The sequence below is a fragment of the Sus scrofa genome, chromosome 12 (genome assembly GCF_000003025.6).
Source record: "Sus scrofa isolate TJ Tabasco breed Duroc chromosome 12, Sscrofa11.1, whole genome shotgun sequence".
Classification (NCBI taxonomy): Eukaryota; Metazoa; Chordata; class Mammalia; order Artiodactyla; family Suidae; genus Sus; species Sus scrofa.
This window is the reverse complement of record NC_010454.4, coordinates 37,195,554-37,216,287: the sequence shown is the minus strand read 5'-3', so window position 1 is coordinate 37,216,287 and position 20,734 is coordinate 37,195,554. Positions and strand designations below refer to the sequence as shown.

At 37.5% G+C, this 20,734-nt stretch overlaps 1 protein-coding gene across 12 annotated transcripts in view; it reads left to right on the top strand.

The window, feature by feature from the left end:
• The window catches only part of BCAS3 (BCAS3, microtubule associated cell migration factor), a 580,495-nt gene that overhangs the window by 258,934 nt on the left and 300,827 nt on the right, over positions 1 to 20,734 (top strand). For all 12 annotated transcript variants that reach the window (XM_021068160.1, XM_021068161.1, XM_021068154.1 and 9 more), the window contains one exon: positions 1,816 to 1,916. In XM_021068160.1, coding sequence (XP_020923819.1) covers positions 1,816 to 1,916 — 101 coding nt within the window. The remainder of the gene's footprint in view (positions 1 to 1,815; positions 1,917 to 20,734) is intronic.

Sequence of the window (20,734 nt, the reverse complement as noted above, 5' to 3'; positions counted from 1 at the left end):
AGTTTGGATCTGCTTACTTTGGACATTTCATATTAATAGAATCATACACTATGTTACCTGCTATACCTGACTTCCTTCACTTTGCATAATGGTTTTAAGGTCCGTCCATATTATAGCATGTAGCAGAACTTCACTTCTTTTTTAGGGCTGTATAATATTCCATTGCATGGAGGTACTATATTTTATTGATCCATTCATCAGTTGATTTGGACATTTCCACTGTTTAGCTGCCATGAATTATGCTCCTAAGAATATTTGTGTACAGATTTTTGTGTGGCCATGTCTTTTCAGTTGTCTTTGGCGCATGCCTTGGAGAATATCTTTCTTTGAACTCCTTTCTCTTTGCGTCTTTGTGTCACCTTTTTTAGGACCTAGGTGTTTTTTTCCTATCCCACATAAAGGGTTTTAGTGCTTCCCCTATTTCCAGTCTCATGCTCGGTTCAAATAGAGAGTACCTGGAGATAGTCATTATGGGGAATTGAAACTAATATAAATGGACTGGGAAGTTTCTTATATTTGATTTTTATTTTTTAATTCAACAAATTCTATCATATTTATAGTTGTATAACAAGCATCACAACCTAATTTTAGAACATTTCCATCCCAAACCCCAAGTCCATCCTTCCCCCATAGCCTATCCCCTTTGCTTAATGGGTACAGGGTTTCTTTGGGGGATGATGAAAATTGACTGTGGTGATAGGTGCACAAACTAGTGAAAATTCAAGTGGGTAGATTGTATACTATATATTGTATGTAAGTTGCATCTCAACTTTTAAAATGAATGAATTATCCAAAAACACAATAACAGGGGTACATCCAAATAATTTTCCTGGGAGAATGAGGACAAAAGAAGGGCACACTCATTCCACTTACATAAAATTCTAGAAGTTAGAAACTAATCTATATTGACTGAGGCTGTGTGGGTAAGGTAGGGAAAAACCTATGATTACCAAAGGAAAGTTTCCTAAAACGTGATTCCTCAAGATATAATGGTTGATCGCTATAGAAATGTTTATTAACAGTCCTTCTCAAAAGTATATAATCATTAGAACTTTTATAATCTAGTATAAAGAGGGAGAAATAAAATCTAGACTAAAACCTGTTCAGTATAGTGTACATTGGTACAGGAGAGCCAGCCAGAAAAAAATTGGTCCTGATATGTATGGAAGGAAACAGACAAAAACGGATATGAAAATGATCTCTCTCCTTTTGACATTTTAAAATATTCTTATATTGATTTTTGGAGGCTCCAGCATTCTTTCCTACTACTTTATTGCACTAGATTGACCTGATCGATATCTTATTTATCAAGCTATTTAGGAGTGTGCAGATCTAATTAAAATTACTGAACCATCATTGAAATAAGTGGCTTATTTTGGAACTCAGATGCTAATTCGGTCTATAGTCAGTCAACCATTAACCCTGTTTTTTTTTTTTAACCACTTTTACACGTTTTATTTCATTTTGAAATATACACACATTCTATTAGCGATTTCTAACCATTGTCAGAAATTAGGCCAAAATTAATTGTGACATTCTAATTCCACATTTCCTCAGTCTTTTGAGTATCTTGTCTCTCATATGGGAAGGTCGTCAGCTATTGTACTAATATCGGCTCTTTGTAATTTGTGTGACTCATTGCCACCTTTTTATTCTTTCTAAGTGGATGGTCTTGTGTTTCAGGTTTTCAGCACTCCAAGAAGTTCATTTTAATGATTACAGAGATGTATCAATCTCTGTAAGTGGTGACAGTGATAGTGATTTACATCTCATCTATGAAACTTGAATATTCTTCTTCTTCTGCTGTTTCCTTAGAACTCCTCAATGGAATGAATTGCAACCACCATTTAATGCAAACCACCCTCTGCTCCTCGCTGCAGATGCAGTGCAGTATTATCAGTTCCTGCTTGCTGGCCGTGAGTAGTTTTTGTTGTTGTTTTTCCTTCCATATGGTATTTAAATGTCATCTGTAAATGCTGACTTGTAATGCAACCATGTATATTACCCCTGGTCCAGAGGCCAGAGGCCATAAACAATCAGACCGGGGCAAGTAAGATACTGAACGCAAGCCTTTGCTATAAGCTTTAACACACATTAAGTGTGCCTCTGGCTGTCCACAGACTGTGGCAGTTATATCAGCTGATGGGGAATATCAGGTGGGCTCAACATTTTTTTAAAAGATCAGGATACAAGTATATCATCAGGTTTCATAAAATGGGAATCTATTTCTGACCTGAAACAAAGTTCAGCATTTTTCACTGTGAAATTGTATCAGCATTTTTTTCTTCTTCTAGAATTTTACTTGCAGAAATGAGGGAGTGATTACAACTGCACTGGGTTTTGTGTGGTTTTTTTTTGTTTTTTGCTTTTTAGGGCTGCATCCGTGGTATATGGAGGTTCTCAGGCTAGGGGTCAAATCAGGCTGTAGCTGCCAGCCTATACCACGGCCACAGCAATGCAGGATCCGAGCTGCGTCTGGGACCTACACCACAGCTCAAGGCAATGCCAGATCTTTAACCCCCTAAGCAAGGCCAGGGATCGAACCTGCGTCCTCATGGATGCTAGTCAGATTTATTAACCGCTGAGCCACGACAGGAACTCCTGTGTTGGGTTTTTATTTGCTTATGTTTATACTTAAGCTCTAACATTTGTAGAGATTGATCCAGCCTCTTTTTTTTTTTTTAACTTAAGAAAAAGTACATTGAACCAGGAACAGCGTTCTTTGTAGGTGAGGCCTGAAAAGATCATTTAATATTTTTCATCCAGTTTATGGTTAGAGAATTAAAAATTCTTTACAATTATAATTCCGTTTTGTAGAATTGACTGGATCCTTAATTTAACTTGATGGTATTGAGGACTGCATGTTTTTAAAAAACTTTCTAAAAATCGCCATTGACATTTTTTTAATGGAGTTTTGTTGTATCAAACTTATTATGTGGCATAAAGTAAAATATTTCTAAAATGATTTTATGTTTATCATGTGTTCTGTGTTATACTGGAAACAGAGAAAGTTTATTGACTTTGCTCTACAGTTATGAAACTCCGTAATTGTAGCAAATAGTTGACAGTCTCGCTCTCTTATGTAATTGAACTCACATATTCTTCTAGCATGTTTTTATTGAGTGACTTCTATGCAACAGGCACTCCTGCTTTAAATGTGGATAGTGTGCTGCTTCCATCCTCAGTGAATTCACTGTCTAATTTGGGAGACAGGTATTTAATCAAAACATAAAATGAGATGGATGCATGTAAGAAGGTTATACATTGAATTATGAGAACAATGACTTAAGTTGCCAAAATTTCCATAGAGGGATAATAGGTAAATGGCTTTCTGGTTCAAGCAACTGAATACAAAAAGTTGTTAGATTCTGGGTATCTAAGCATGTATTTAACTCTTTCCTATGCCTTGGAAAAAACATGGCATTTATATAATATCAATGTTCACTGATCGAGGCCAAGGATTGAACCCACATCCTCACAGATACTAGTTGGGGTCTTTACCACTGAGCCACAGTGGGAACTCCTACCCTGGATTTTAAAGAAAGGCTGTATGAATGAGAGTCCTGGACAAGAGAGTATATTACATGACAGATGCAATTAAATATGCAAAACATGGACATCTGCATCAGAGGAGTAAAAGCTGAAATACAGCTGATGAAAGCAGTGCCGGAGCTGGTTTAGAAAAAATGCCTTTACCTGGCCATCCATTCAGCCCTTTATACAAGTTAGGGCCTCATGAAGAAGACTTTCTTATTACCTTCTTGCTTTTTCTCAAGAAACCCGTACCAAAACCATTGGAAAAGATGATTTGCATACTGTACCTCTTGGTGGTACTTATCCATATTGAAAATCACTTCTTATTTCCCAGTTTGCAGACTGTTGGTAAATATATTATTAAAAGTATTTTCAGGGAGTTCCCATCTTGGCTTAGTGGTAACAAATCTGACTAGTATCCAAGAGCATGCAGGTTTAATCCCTGGCCCTGCTCAGTGGGTTAAGGATCTGGTGTTGCTCTGGGCTGTGGTGTAGGTGACAGACATGGCTCGGATCCAGCATTGCTGTGACTGTGGTGTAGGCCAGTGGCTACAACTCCAAATTGACCCCTAGCCTGGGAACCTCCCTATGCCCTAGGGTGTGGCCCTTAAAGAAAAAAAAAAAAAGAAAAAAGACAAAAGTATTTTCAAACATAACCATTTGGAGTAAAACTGTAAAGCAGACTTCACAAATGTTGCCAGCATTTTCTTCAGTTGTATTTGGATCTGTGGATCAAGGGAAGCAAACTTGTACAAACTCCGGAAATTATAATAATAATTTACAAAGAATGATGTAAATGGCAGTGGGAAAGAGACTTTGTCTCAGGGAGAAGAGAGTGGGGGAGCAGGATGTTTAGCAAGGAATCCCCCCTCCCCTTCCAGAACTGTAATCATAATAAGTACACTGCTAGCTGATCAACAGTGTTCAGCAAAAGGGTGACTGGTGAGGAGGGAAAGGGAACCTGCCTGGAACCCTAAAGACTTCTTCCCTCAATTTAGTGAAGAAAATAAAAACCCCAAAGTTTGTATTCTTAACTGTAGTCATATTTCCTACCTGTGTTAATTGAATGGAATGAGACAGAATTGAGCAATTTTGGTGTATCATAACTTGACTCATACTAGAATGCTCCTAACAAGGTCACTATGAAGGTGAACGTGACTTCTTTGTTATTGGGAAGAATCGTAAGAAATTGCCATTTTGAGTAAGTAAAAAAAAAAAAAAAAAAAAAAAAAAAAAAAGGCTAAATAGCAGAGCCATGTGATTTGAGCAGATTGAATAGTTTATACGTCTAAAGTGAATGCAGATGGTAATCTAATCTTGCTCAGTTAAGGTAAAAGTCAAGAATCTAATATTTAAAAAAAAAGATGTTTTGCTGGAGTTCCCACCATGGCACACAGCAGCTTAGGAATCTGGTGTTGTCTCTGTGGAGATTCGATCTCCAGCCCAGTGCAGTGGGTTAGGTATTGGCATAGGTCACAGCTGTGGCTCAAATTTGATCCATAGCCTGGGAACTTCCATATGCCGGGTGCAACCAAAAAATAAATAAATAAAATGTATTGTGTTGGTCATAAGAGATCTTGGGAATAGTTTATGAAAAGATTATAGCAGTGGTAATTAATGATTTTTGTGTTAACCATATTTTTTCTTCCTTCAAAAAATACATACTGTAGTTACCTTTTCTAAAAGAGGCATTTTATTTCAGTATATTCTTTTGCCAAAAACAAAGATAAACATTGGAAGAGACTAGCAGATACCAACCAGCTTTGAATATGATCCCAAAGCAGACAATACTTCTTTAGGCTTGTTCAAAACTTCCCAAATTGTAAATTAAAAACAGGGCTTACTGAGTTGACTAGGAAAAGTTTTATTTAGGGGAAAAATAATATTTCCTCCTTTTCTTTCAGGTAATTTGGCAGCAGCAGTATTTTTAAGTTGCTGACATTAACTAGCTTTGTTGAGGGGAGGTCAGACTTTGAACTTCTTTCTAAAATAATTCATGAGTATGTGAGCAGTTCCTCCCTAAGCTAACTAGGTTTTCTTTGTTAAATTGTAACAAAGGACCATTCAAAGCTTTGATACACAATAGTAAGGTAACTGGGATCCATAGAACCTCCCTATATTTTATTGGGGATGTAATTGTTTTTCTCTAACTTTGGTACTAGATGCAAGGGAATGGAAAATATGTATGGGGTTTTGATAATTATTTAATTCTCTTTAAAATATAATTTACTTTTTTTTTTGTCTTTTTGTCTTTTCTAGGGCCACATCTGTGACATATGGAAATTCCAGACTAGGGGTCTAAATAGAGCTGTAGCTGCCGGCCTATGCCAGAGCCACAGCAATGCAGGATCCAAGCCATCCTACACCACAGCTCACAGCAACGCCGTATCCTTAACCCACTGAACGAGGCCAGGGATTGAACCTGCAACCTCATGGTTCCTAATCCAATTAATTACCCACTGCACCATGATGGGAACTCCCCTATAATTTACTGTTAACACACAAATAGTATCAATGTATTGTGGTCAATACATTTGTGTGTGTGTGTGTGTGTGTGTGTGTAATGTTTTTATAGCATACGTGACTTCAACATTATTTGAAGGTAATCTGTGATGTTAAAGATGTATAAAATGAAATAAATAACTTGTGCCAGAAAAGGAAATAAAATGTTAACAAATAAGCAAATCGATATAACCCTAAGCACAGCAATACTCACATGAGTTATAAATGGTCTAAACATCTAAATAAGTCAGAGATTGTCAAATTGGATTTAAAAAATAAACCTCAGTTATATGCTCCTCAGGAAAAACACATTTAAACCATCAGTTGCTGCGTTAATATCAGACTAAGTAGAACACTCTGCCCAACAACAGGAGAATATGTGTTCTTTTCAAATGTACAGGGAACATTGACCAGTATAGACCATCTTGTGAACCACAAAACAAGTCTCAATAAATGTAAAAGCTTTCTTGTCATACAAAGTATGTATATTTTCTGACCACAGTGATATTAAATAAGAAATGATTAACAGATCTGTGGAAAATCCACAATATTTGGAAACTAAACAAAATGTTTCTTTACATGATACATGGTTCACAGAAGAAATCAAAAGAGAAATGAGAAATTATTTTCAACTGAATGAAAATGAAAACAGAGCACATCCCTGACTTAGACTGGTATTTAAGGTGTGCATGGAGGAAATTGGATTGAAGTATTAATACATGCAACACGTTGGATGAATCTTCAGGACATCATGCATGGTGAAAGAAGCCAATTTCCAAACTTTGAATATTACGAATCTTAAAAGCACCAAGAGAAAATAAAGATTCCATTTATATAACATTTTCAAAAATGACAGAATTACAGAGATGAATAATAAATTAATGTTGACCAGGACTTTGAGACAGAGTGGGAGAAAGGGTGTTGAATGTGACTTGTAAAGATAGATCTTTGTGATGATAGAATAGTTCTGTATTTTGATTATAGTAGTAGAGCTTACACAAATTAACATGTCTGATAAAATGGAATAGAACTATACATACACATTCTCTCCCAAATTGAGAGTGTGTATAAAATTGTATGTATAGGAGTTCCGTGATTAACGAACCCCAGCGAGGATATATGAGGCCTCACTCAGTGGGTTAATGATCTGGCATTGCTGTGGCTGTGGTGTAGGTCAGCAGCTGTAGCTCTGATTTGACCCTTGGCCTGGGAACTTCCATATGCTGCAGGTGCAGCCCTAAAAAAAAAAAAAAAAATTGTATATATAAAACTAATTAAATCTGAATAATGTGTGTGGATTGTACCATTTTGCAACTTCTTATGAATCTATAATCATTTCATGATATAAAGTTTAGAGAAAAATTGAAAAATTTCTGGGATGGCGCTAAATCAGTACTCAAAGTGAAATTTATAGGACTAAGTGCTCATGTTATAAAAGAAAAAGTTCTGAAATCAATGATCTTAGCTTCCACATTCAGAAAGTAGAAAACGTTGTGCAAATTTAAAGAGAAGAAAGGAAATCAATGAAATAGAAAACAAAACCAACAGAAAAAAATGGGAATAATGTAGAAAAGTAGGAAAAGTAAATCATAGTGTTGTGGTTTGGTTTTCTTCTGCTTGGTGTTTGTGAGAGTCTTGAATCTATGGATTTTTACTTTTCATCACATTCGAAAATTTTAGTGCAATTATATCTTCAAATTTTTTTTTTCTGTCACTCCATTTCTCTCCTTTTGTGACTCCAATTATCTGTATGTTGACCACTTGATATTTTCTGAACTCATGTATTCTTTATTCAGTTAAAAAATTCCTTTCCCTCCTCTGTTTGATTTTATAGTTTGTATTTCTGTGTATTTATGTTTTGCTCTAATATGCTATTTTAGCCAACACATTTTTCATTTTAGAGACCACATTTTTCATCTCTATATGTACCATTTGGATTTTTGAAATGCATTTCATTTCTTTCCTTATTGTGTACATGTTTGAACATATGGCACATTTATTTATTTATTTATTTATTTATTTGCTTTTTACGGCCGTACCTGTGGCATATGGAGGTTCCCAAGCTAGGAGTCCAATCGGAGCTACAGCTGTCTGCCTATGACACAGCCACAGCAACACCAGATCCGCATCTGCGACCTACACCACAGCTCACGGCAATGCCAGATCCTTAGCCCACTGAGCAAGGCCAGGGATCGAACCTGCAACCTCATGGTTCCTAGCCTGATTTGTTTCCACTGAGCCATGATGGGCGCTCCTGGAACTATTTTGTAATAGTTGTTTTAGAATTCCTATGTGCTAATTCTTTTCATCCTGGTATTGTTTGGGGGGTTTCATATTGAATGATTTTTCTTCTTAGTGTGGGTTGTGTTTTCCTGCTTTGTTGTGTGTTTAATGATTTTTGATAGGATGCTAGGCATTTTAAAGTTCATGTTGAGTGGCGGATTATTTTGTATTCCTGGGATGTAGTCAAGTTACTTGGAATATATTTGATCCTCTATATTTATTTTTAAGCTTTGTTATAGGATGTTTGGAATAGCCTTTTGCATAAGGTTAACAGTTATTTTAGGTGATTATGTAAATCTAGTCTCTTTTATAGGGCCAGCAATAGATGTGGGTGGTCATAGTTATTTTTTACATTTCAGGTGTTTAAATCATATGTATTATGTTGATCTTTTACCAGTTTTGCTGACTTTACTTTTGACACACTACCTACCATACCATAAATACAAATAGGAAGCATGCGTGTTGGTATCTGTGACACATTATGATAAATGCTGTGTTGATAGCATTCCTTAATTGGTATAGCAATTCAAAGAAGGAAGAAGTTAATTGTTACGGGAATCATTTCAGTAGGGATGTAGAGAAGTGGCTGAATTTCAGAGAAATGGAGCAGGTTGCATCTATAGGATTTGGGACTACATGAAGTGACTGAAGAAAAGTGAGGAGGAATGGATGACTGGCTTGGGCAATAGGTTATGCCATTCATTTAAACATTAACCTAGGAACTTCTGTATATGTATTTATACATTTGAGTTCCTTTCGGACATTTTTTGGCATACAGTTGGTAATTGATATAAGCTTTCTGTGAAGTAATTCTATCCCAGAGAGAATTTAAAAGAGGTTCCATTGTGAAACCCTAGATAGCATAACATGTACGAAACCTTACTCTGAAGTACTGGTTTTACACTGACAAAAATCTTGTCTTTTATTATACTAAAAAGAACTCAGTTCAGTTTGGGTTTCTTTTGCATAGCTGGGCTGTCTATTGATATATCTGCTTTTTAAAAATGTTCTTGCTTTACTAATCTTTTGGGCTTCACTAGCACTTTTATTTAAGTCTTTATATATAATGAAGGAGGCGATACCTAAAGCTAATATTGAGGTTTGCCTAATATAACTAGGAAAAACACAAGTCAGCAGCATATTTAAGGTTAGAGTCTAGAGATCTCGATTCCCAACTTAATTTTGTGCTGCTGGCCTACCAACTACAACTATGAGAATACAAATAGGAAATACTTTTATGAAGTCACTACTTTTGAGTTTAAAGACATTTTAGAGTATTTTACTATCGTATTGTTTTATTCGTCTTATAATACAGTGACGATCCCTTTTGAACCTACGGATGCAAAAAGGGGCAAAAAAAGCTACTGCTCTCCTCTGCCATGGTCATTATAAGTGTCCTGGGAAAGCAATTAGATATGTAGCAATTTTCTGAGCTACTCTCCTTGGAGTGTCACATTAGATTTAACCTAACATCCTGGATTGCATCGCTGTTGTGGTATGTACCAAGTGTGGCGGGGGTACCCAACAATATTTCCTTGCATTGTCCCTAATAAATATTTGCCCAAGAGTGGGTAGGGTGGAAGGGGAAAGAAAGAAATGTTTTCCTCCTGTAGAGGAAACTTGTAATGTAGGACTTATTTATAGAGTATTTATAGTCCATTGTTGGTCACTGGGTGTGTCATCGTGCTCTATCCAGGTTGAATATCTGAGGTAGTTAAGAAGCCACTTCAGACTGAATTAGATCTATGCGTTCTCTTATTTATACTTAATTTTGTAAACTAACAATATGCCCTTCCATAGAGAAATGATTTTAGTGACAATGAAAGCTGTTTTCCTTCAAGAGACTAAAAGTTTGAGATCTATTGACCCTGAATTTAGCCAGATCTATGTTGTGTAACTTGGGGGAAATTATGAAATGCAACACGTTTTCTTCTTCAATGAAAAGATAACAGTTAAATGAAAGAACATTAGCCATCTGCAAGCTTTGTAAAGGATGCTTTGAAAAGATTAGATTAGGTTACCCTCTTTCTCTTCTTCTTTCCCTTCGTTTTATGGGATATAGGCTTTTTATTGATACCCATATCTTTACATAGCTCTTCACACCTATGGAATAGTTCATTGGTTTTCTCTGTCATTGTTGATTTATTGTTGTGTTGTTTCAGCATCTAAAGCCCTTTTTCTTACAACTTAATGACTCATACTCCATTCTGAAGTAAATCTTGGCATTTCTGTCATTGGCTTTTGTACATTTAGGAAAAAAAAAAAGTTTACATGTCAGACCAACTTCCTGTCATAGTTGCTCTTAAAATTCGAATGAAACAAAAGTTTGCCAAATACTTTTAAATATCTTTCTTACTTTATCTTACCTAAAAAAAAAAGAGGAATTTACTCTTTCTTTAGATTGTTTAATAAGCAGCTTTCTTTTTCAGCTACGGTTGAGGGTTTACTCTTTTCCCTTGAGGCTATTAATATTCATTGCCGTCCGACTGGCTGATTGGACTGGGATAGAACACTGATTCTGATAGATTAAAGAAAAATAATCTATTGGAGATAAAGCCTCTATTCCATGAGTACCTCTGATTCTAATGTCATTTACTCTACCCCATCAGATTTGAATGTTCTTCTATTCAGATACCGATACCCCTGAATGTGCATTTTGTTAACTGGGTAATGGGGATATAGGATGGGAGGTATGGGGATATCTGTTTGCCCTCTTCTCCTAGAGTAAGGAGCTAAAACAGAATGGTCTGTGTCTGCTTACCTGCGATAATGTAATGGGTTGATATTGGCAGGAGCTTGTGGTTTGATGTGCCATCACTTCCATCAGTAAGGTTAATTGCTAACAAATGGCTAAATGGGAATTTAGGGGGAAGGCTACAGCCGTCTGCTATGCTAGTGGTAACGGGAGTTCTGGCGCCATTTCAGGGTCACTATTTGTATCTGTCTATCAGAGTTAGAATACAGTTGTTTCTCTCAGTTTCAGCCTTCTCTATAGAATTTCTGTCAATTGTTTGACTCCATTAAGTGTGCAGAGGAAATAAAAGCCTGAATGACCAATCCACCAGGGGCTATGGATAGACCCTTTCATTGTCCATACTCAGAGCACTGCATTAGGTCTCATTATCCATTTATAATAAGCGACCTCTGCCCCCTGGGTCATTGAAAAATATTCAGTGTGCCTTTCTGACACATAGGGCACCTTTCTGAGCAGACACATCAAACAATGGGACGTCTGGTAGTCTGGAGGACTAGCACACATAGCAGGTTTTAAAACACACAGCCTTGTGCCAGATTACTCTGGCAATTTGCTCTTGCATGGTTCATAAATGGGCTAAGGGGAGCCTCGTGTCTAGAAGATAAATGTAATGTTCCTTTCCTCTTTTTTCTGTTTCTCTTCTGTTTTAAAAATATTTTGGTCATGTTTTTAGTTTTGTTGTCTAGAGAGGATATGCCTTCAACTCTGCTTTTGCATTTTCTGATACAAAAATATGGAAAGATTTGGATATAGTAATGGAGAGAGCCATCATCTTTGGAAAATATTAACCAAATATGCGCAGGGTAGCTCTAGAGGTTATCTGTTATGTTAAAAACCTGTCCGCTCTTCCCCTGCTCTGCCCAAACTGGTAGGGATTAAATATCCCACTGAAAAGTTTGAGAAATCGTTTGATTGTTTCTTAGTCCAGATTTCTCCTGTAATGTAAATTTGGACCACATTCTGGAAGGCTCAGCTCATCTGGTGGTTCTGTCTCCAGCCCTGGGAAAAGATGGAGATAACACAGTGATTAGTGGCTGAAATATATTCATCCAATAGAAAGCAAGAAAACTGTTATGTCTAGAGCTTCACACTGTAAACTGAAGGTATCCTTCTAAGAATCTTGACTACCAGTTACTAATCATGTGGTCTTCGGACAGAGCCTTGTTTAATACCGAGAGGAGTTAATCATTTGCCCGAAGTATGTTGGGATAGGAAAAGTAAAAGATTGAGAGCCAATCTTTTCAGCAATTCTTTAGCAGTTCATGTGAAGAAACATTGAGAAAGGGGGAACATGTTTATAGAAGTACTCTTTAAGTGTAAGATGCATCCATTTCATTAATAAAGCCTTGTTCCTCTCTTAGAAGCTTCCTTATTTTCCATTTAGTGTCACATATATTGGATTGATCAGTTTATTAAAAATATATGCAACACACAGGCATTCGAAGAAACCTAGTCTATGACAGTAAATTAGCAGCCACACTATCCGGTAGAACTTCCTTCTATTTCAGGAAGTAGTTTTCAGATGAAGTGATCTGCTGTAGCATGCTCTCAGATGCTGAATGCTGAGGTGTTATTTCCAAAGAAGACAGTTGAGTTCTAGCACAGATGTTTCCGTCCAAAACAGTTATGCAAAACCATATAGTTGTCAGAACTCTCTCCATGACAAGAATTAATGTATTAACTGGATTATAGCACCATTTGACAAATTGCTTACTAAATAGATCAAAATTGATTAGACATTCTGTATTTGAATTGACAAATGGCTACATTAGGAGAGGGAGGGAAATCCATTAATTATAGCCACTCTCAACCACAGGAAATATAATCATATAAATATAGATTTTGTTAAATCAAAAATCTCTACTTTATGGTAGCATCGCCTATATGTGTATTTACATCTCTTTGCTGTTAATAGAAGGGCTATTTTTGGCTACTGCCCTTCAAATTAAAAATTTTTTAAATGTGCTCTATATTACGGTCTCTCCTGATTGTGCCATAGTTTTTAGTTACTATTCCGGAAAAGTAGAAAAGAGCAGGGAAACTCAGCCTTTCTGCTTGGTTCTCGGCTGCACCTCTGCTTGTCCATCGTGCCCTGGCATTTTCATGTCATTTAAGTCAGCAAAGCTGTGCTCTTGGCTTTGACAGTGTATAAACTTTTATCACTACCGAATTCCTCCTTTTTAGAAAAAAATTTTTTTCTCATGACCTTTCTTACTGAAGGTAACTAACCGAGTGACCAGAGCTTAAGGGAGGTGGATGAATGCTATGGATTGTGTCTGTCCAAGTTGGATCTGTTCTCCTTATTGTTGTCATATGACGGGAGGCTCTTTGCCATGTGATTTTTGTGGAACTTGGTGGAGAGACAAGAAACACTGAAGTGCCTTTATTGCCTTTATACCATTAGTTTCTTCCCTTTTGTACTATGCTTACTTTGTATTTTATAACCACACGAAGAGCATCAGAACCACCCTTACATGATGTCAAGTCTGGGTCAAAGCTGAGATTTATAAGGAATATTTGGGGATTTGGAATATTTGTTTTTTCTTCTCTTGGGCTCTCTGCCGCCTTCCCGGCTATTTTCCAGGTGCCAGTGGTTCCTCCCACGGTTATGTCATTTATACCCTTAAATATGAAACCAAAACAATATTCTCTAAAATGAATTCTTATTAATTCTTCAAGGGTATAATGTAATGTGTGGCCCAAAGTACTTTCTTTTTTTTTTTCAGGTCAATGAATTTTATTACATTTACAGTTGTACAACGATCATCACAACCCCATTTTATAGCATTTCCTTCACAAACCCCAACCCCCCAACCTATCTCTTTTGGAAACCATGAGTTTTCCAAAGTCTGTGAGTCAGTTCTGCAAAGAAGTTCATTGTGTTCTTTTTTTTTTTTTTTTTTTTTTTTTAGATTCCACATGTCAGTGATAGAATATGAAGTTGGTGTCTCACTATCTGACTAACTTCACTTAGCATGATAATTTCTAGGTCCATCCATGTTGCTGCAAATGCCATTATTTATTTCCTTTTAATGGCTGAGTAATAGTCCATTGTGTATATGTGCCACAGCTGCTTTATCCACTCCTCTGTCCATGGACATTTAGGTGGTTTCCATGTCTTGGCTGTTGTAAGTAGTGCTGCAGTGCACATTGGAGTACATGTATTTTTTTCCAGTTGTGGTTTTCTCTGGATAGATGCCCAGGAGTGGAATTTTTGGATAAAATGATAATTCTGTTTTTAGTTTTCTGAGGAATCTCCATACTGTTTTCCACAGTGGTTGCACCAGTGTACATTCCCACCAACAGTGTAACAGGGTTCCCTTTATCCATACCCTCTCCAGCATTTTCTTTTCTGTTACTGTATGTGAGGCTACTCTGCTTGACTGTAACTTTCTTGTGTTGAGACTCTGTATCAATGATATAGTTTATATGGGGGAATAAACAACTCTCAAATGTTTCACATGAAAAGTTTAATTTAATAAACTTCTAGGTAAAAACATCATGAATTGAAGCAGTTTTTACTTCAGCTTATGAACATGGTCTTTGGCGTTCGTGGTTCTAAATTCCACTGCTACTCTTTGCTATCTGGGGGACATTGAGCAAGTAATTTAATTTCTCTGTGCTTTAGTTTACCTGTCATTAAAATTGAAATTAATAATAGTTATGTTACAAGATTGTTGTTGGATTAATTGAAGTAATTCATCCAAAAAGCTTTACACATTATCTTGGATAGAATAAAAACTTATTAAAGATTAGCTTTTGATTGTAGTTAGTGTTAACAGAAATAATATCCTTTCTCTCCTTTTCGGTCTTTCTTGCCATTCTCAATTCCAAGGGCTATATGACCAAGATACTGCCAGGTAGCGCAGCTAAAGATGCTTTTTTTTTTTTCCCTCCATTTTAGGGCTGCACCCGTGGCATATGGAAGTTCCCAGGCTAGGTATCCAATTGGAACTGCAGCTGCTGACCTGCGCCCCAGCGACAGCAATGCCAGTTCTGAGACGTGTCTGTGACCTACATTGCAGCTCATGGCAGTGCTGCATCCCTAACCCTCTGAGCAAGGCCAAGGATCGAACCCACATCCTCATGGATCCTAGTCGGTTCATTACTACTGAGCCATGACGGAAACTCCAAGGTGCATTGTTTTTAACAAAGAGCAGTAAAGAGAAAACGTTTGTGCCAGATCATATCCATTGTGTTTTTAAGTGGTCATCTGGACAAGTATGGCTCCTAATGTGAGCATTTTTAAAGCTACAGAGAGAAGTTCTACTCAGCAATTCTGATTTATTGATGCAAATTGAAAATTTCTTTTAGGCCTGCTTGTTTTGAGCATTTTCATTCCCTGAGTAATTTATAGGGATTTGAATTTTTCTTGGTGTCTACTGCATTCTGAAAGGCTTTTTACTCTGGGCATTCTTTCTGATAGTTGTCTTAAGACTCTGAAACTTTTGCATAAAAGGTAAGCCTCTGAACCTGCAGTCTTCTGAAATGCTGGGAGAACTCTTGGTTTTCTGAGATGATCCTTGGACTCATTGCTTACTACTCCAGCAAGCCTTTTATTTTCCACTCAGAATTCTTTGAAGTTTCTAATAAACATATTCATATCATATTATCTAGGTGATTTGCAAAAAATATGTTTAGAAAGCAATGGGAGAGAAAGAGAGGAAGAATGGAGGGAGGGAGGGAAAAATGAAGGAAGGAAAAGAATGAAAGAACAGAAAGAAGGGGAGACAAAGGGATGGACTATTAGAATTTGTGATAGAGAATAGGAGTCAGATGCTCTACAGTAAACTAAAGCTAAACGTATGATCCTCACACATTAGGGCTGTGCAGAAACAACACAGCCTTGAGTCCTTCACAGATCTTATGTTCTTCCACGAAAAGAATCAAGGTGACTCTGTGTCTGTCCGGAGGTCAAGAAATGTTTACTCAGTTCATTCATGCAACTTCCTTTAGAAATTTCTTTATGATTATGGAAGTATTCAAACATACAAAGTAGAGTGAGTAGTATAATAAATCTACATTGAAGATTCATTCATTCTTCAAGATTGCCCAGCTTAAAGAAATAACATTCTGTCACTCATTTCTTATGTTTCCTTAAATCTCTCTCTGTCTTTTTTTAATGTATGTTGGATGAATTATGGGAAAGCCACCTACTCTTTTTTTTTTTTTTTTTAATCTTTTCGCCATTTCTAGGGCCACTCCTATGGCATATGGAGGTTCCCAGGCTAGGGGTCTAAGCGGAGCTGTAACCGCCGGCCTACACCAGAGCCACAGCAACATCAGATCAAAGCCATATCTGCAACCTACACCACAGCTCACAGCAATGCTGGATCCTTAACCCACTGAGCGAGGCCAGGGATCGAACTCGTAACCTCTACGTTCCTAGTTGGACTCATTAACCATTGCACCATGACGGGAACTCCCACCCACTCTTATGTCTTTTCTCCTGTGACTACCTTGTATGTATCTAAAGATAAGGGTTTAAAAATAGGGAGATAACTCTTTTCAGCAGTAAGTTGTGAAGCAGTAGATGGAAGAGCAAGCCTTGGAGAATGTTTTCTTGGGTTTGGAGAGGGAAGCCTACGGTGGTGGTAGGGTAGTATTCTCCATCTCATTCTCCCCCCAGTCCTCTTGGTTCTATGAATTTTATGGCTTACTTCGAGTTTAAGTCTTTAAGTGTTTAATTTCTCTGCTACGTGGAACACATCCTGGATCTTTAAATGATTATTTGGAAAGATGTTAAAATACATTCTTAAGTATAGGTTGAAAATGTTGATGTCTTCACTTTCAAATACTTTTATTCACTCTCCATGCCAGGACTTTGCCTCTTTCGCTTAGGCCAAAGAAAGTCTGTACTTAATTCTTCCCGCCAGGTAATGACCTGGTCTAATCTAGTATATAACTGGGTAGTAAAAAAGTGAAGCATAGAAGAAGCTGCATTAACTCTCTGCAGAAAATGTTTTTTGGGAGTTCTCATTGTGGTGCAGCGGAAACGGATCTGACTGGTAACCATGAGATTTCAGGTTTGATCCCTGACCTTGCTCAGTGTGTCAGGCATCCAGCATTGCCATGAGCTGTGATGTAGGTCACAGACGTGGCTCAGATCCCGAGTTGCTGTGGCTGTGACTGTGGCTGGCAGCTGTAGCTCTGATTAGACCCCTAGCCTGGGAACCTCCATATGTCGCAGGTGCGGCCCTCAAAAGCAAAAAAAAGAAAAAAGGTTTTTTGCCGTTTTTACATTTACAGACGATTCCCTCTGCTTTCTTTTTGTTTGTCGGTCGTTGTTGAGGAGGCCAGACTGAGTACATTAGATTCTTCGCTCTTCAGCAGTGCCATTGTAGGTGGACTCAAAAAACAGTACATTTCCAATAACTGGCCTATTGCTACTTGTATAAATTGATACCTTGATGACTGAATGCAGTTTAATGATCCCAAGCAGTGATTTTTTACCTTCAAGACATCAATTTGCAATATTTTCTGTGTAACCTCTAACTGATCTTAGTCTCTTACAGAAGTTATTCTATTTTAGAGTGTGCCTTGAATTTAGAATGGAGAATTGATTATTCCTGAAAGAGAGGCGTCTAACATACAGGGTTAGCTGTGAGACTACATTTGCCACTATTGAAACATTATAACTCATGATTTTACCTAGAATTAGCACTAGAGAGCATCTAGCTTTTGGCAAATGGGCATTTTTCTCAACAAAAACACTCCCTACCATGTGTACTTGAGCAGTTGTTAGAAGCTGGTCCTATATTTGATATGTGTGTGTGTGTGTAAACACAGAGATATGGTAAATGGAGACATGTAGAGTCAGCGAGAGTATAAGCACATCCATTTCCCTTTTTAAAGAAAATGTCACAAAACCTAAGAAAATAGGAGGGAAATGAATGACTCAGCAGGCAGTAAGCTCAATTTTTGTTTCAGGCCTTGGTTTCCATCATTCATTGATAGGCCTCTGGTTTCTTTGTTTTCCTTTCTTGACTTCTTGACTTTCTTGACCTCACTAACCATATCAGTTGTAGTGTGCTTAGTCCACAGCTTTATAAATATAAATTTTTAAGTAAGTACATGGTACAGAAAGTTTGAAAGCTACCAAGGAATATTTCGTGGAAAATGAGTCATCCCTGTCTCCAGCCATTCTTATCTCCTCCGATGCTGTGTCAAGGTGAAGAACCGTGATAAGAATGGTTTTGGGAGTTCCTGTCAGGGCTCAGCGGAAACAAATCTGACTTGCATCCATGAGAACGCAGGTTTGATCCCTGGCCTCACTCAATGGGTTAAGGATCTGGCGTTGCCATGAGCTGTGGTATAGGTTGCAGACACAGATTGGATACCGCGTGGCTGTGGCTCTGGTGTAGGCCGGCAGCTGTAGCTCCGATTCAACCCCTAGCCTGGGAACTTCCATATGCCATGGGTGCGGCCCTAAAAAAATAAAAATAAAAAAAGAATGGTTTGGAAATGCTATAGAATTGGGTTGTGATGATCATTGTACAACTATAAGTGTAATAAAATTCGCTGAGTTAAAAAGAAAAGAATGGTTTTTGTTGTTATGTAGACTTATATGTCTGGGCAGATTATTTAACCCTTGATAAAGGTGTTCTCTCAAATCTACAAGCAAGTATCATACAGACATAATATAATCTTTAAATAGTAGACTCTTCTAGTTATCTTGCTGCTGGTTAAGTGTACATGTACTATAGTTGTGCTATGAATCAAGTTGCCATAATACACATTAAATTGTGTATACCTTACCAAGTGACCTTAATTGCAAAGGTGTCGAAGGGATTTGCAGTTTATTCGGGCCTCAGGAGCATGTAAGGACAGTTTGAAGTTTTCAGTGGCGTAGCTGGTCTTGCTGATAGCGTGAAGGTATCATATTTTATTCTTTCTCTTGGTTATATGATATTTAAGGTTACATGGACGAACACAACTAGCTTGTGAACACGTCTAGGCTACTTCCAGGTATAATGGGTCCAGATGCGAAATGTCACATGACCGTTATGGTAGCAGGAATCCCAAATGAAATCTCCTTAGTTTATGTCTTCTGTGGGACTATTGTATGATACTTGGCGAGGGGGGGCAGGTCAGAGGATGCAGAGCAGGCCAGGGAGGAGATGCTCCCTGTGTTGTCAGTTATCCAGTGAAATCTATTATCTCATAAGCAATGAGAATATGTCATTTTTCTAATTATATATTGCCTGTGACTGTTCTTCTGGGAATGTGGAATAAAAGGAAAGTGAAACCAGAGATGTACAGTGACTGACTGTTAGAAAACTTTAATAATTAATTAGAGAACATCTATGGTACCGCAGGGTCAGGGTGCAAGGAAGATCATTGATCCGTTTAATATATAACGTAGGTAAAGCTTGTTCCCTTTTATGTATTGTAACACTTCAGCAATTGCACGGGTGCAAGAGATGGCTTCTGATAAACAGAATAGCCTGTAATATATCGTGCTATTGCTTAATTATTCTGAGTGTGAAATTCAGCGAATTCCTTTATGTTTAAATTGAAAACATAGGCTTCAGTAGTATGCTGCCTATGTCCTAAGGTAGTTAGGTGTGTTCTTTTTTTACCTTAGAGCCTGCTCTCCTTTTTAAAAAAATTACTTTTAAAAAAGGCCAGGGTTGGAGTTCTCGTCATGGCTCAGCAGTAATGAACCCAGTTAGTATCCATGAGGACGTGGGTTCGATCCTTGGTCTTGCTCAGTGGGATAAGGATCTGGTGTTGCTGTGAGCTGTGGTCTAGGTTGCAGACGCGGCTCGGATCTGGTGTTGCTGTGGCTGTAGCTCTGGCAGCTGCAGCTCGGATTCAACCCCTGGCCTGGGAACCTCCATATACTGCAGGTGAAGCCCTAAAAAAAAGACAAAAAAAAAGTCCAGGGTTTAATTTTGGCCGCTTTGATAGTATGAAAGCATAACTTTAAAATTTTGTATACCTCTGATTAGTACTATTTACATGTCTTTGTTGGCTGTTGTATTTCCTTTTCTGTGAATTGCTTGTTTCTTCCAAAAGGCCTTAGACCCTTTTTGCCTTTGGATGATTTGTCTTGGAGCCTTTCTTTTTTAAAGGCAAATTTTAGTTTCTATCCTAAGAAACTACATTCCCAAGCACCATTTCTTCCTCAGAGCCTGAGTGCTTTCTGATCAGAAACAGAGTTTGGTCGAGAGCCCTCTTTTATTGTATGGCTGCTATATAAATGCTGTTTTTAATAAGTACCAAAAATATATTGAAGTTTGTCCTTGGATGAGAGTTTATCACTGTTGGCCTTTGGGTGAACTTTGAGCCTGAGCTGTTTCATTCAAGGCAGCATGATGTCATTTAACTCACAAATTTCTCTGTTGCTGGAAAAAGGAATGCTGTTCCCCTAAATAACCTAAAGGACTGAATAATGCTGGCCCAACATTATTCACCTCTCAGGTCTCCACTAAAGACTTCAGCATGCTCAGGGTTTTATTGTCTGTAGAGAAAAACAAAAGCTCTGTCTTGTCCTGGATCTGAAGAATACTTTATTCTATGGCTCATTCAGCTGCCAGTATAGCCAATATAGCTCACTCTCACTTCTGCAAAGACAAACTTTTGGATACATTTTTGTTTCTTTATAGTAAAAGACATTCTTTCTAGAGACTTTCTTTCTAGAGCCAACATGAACAT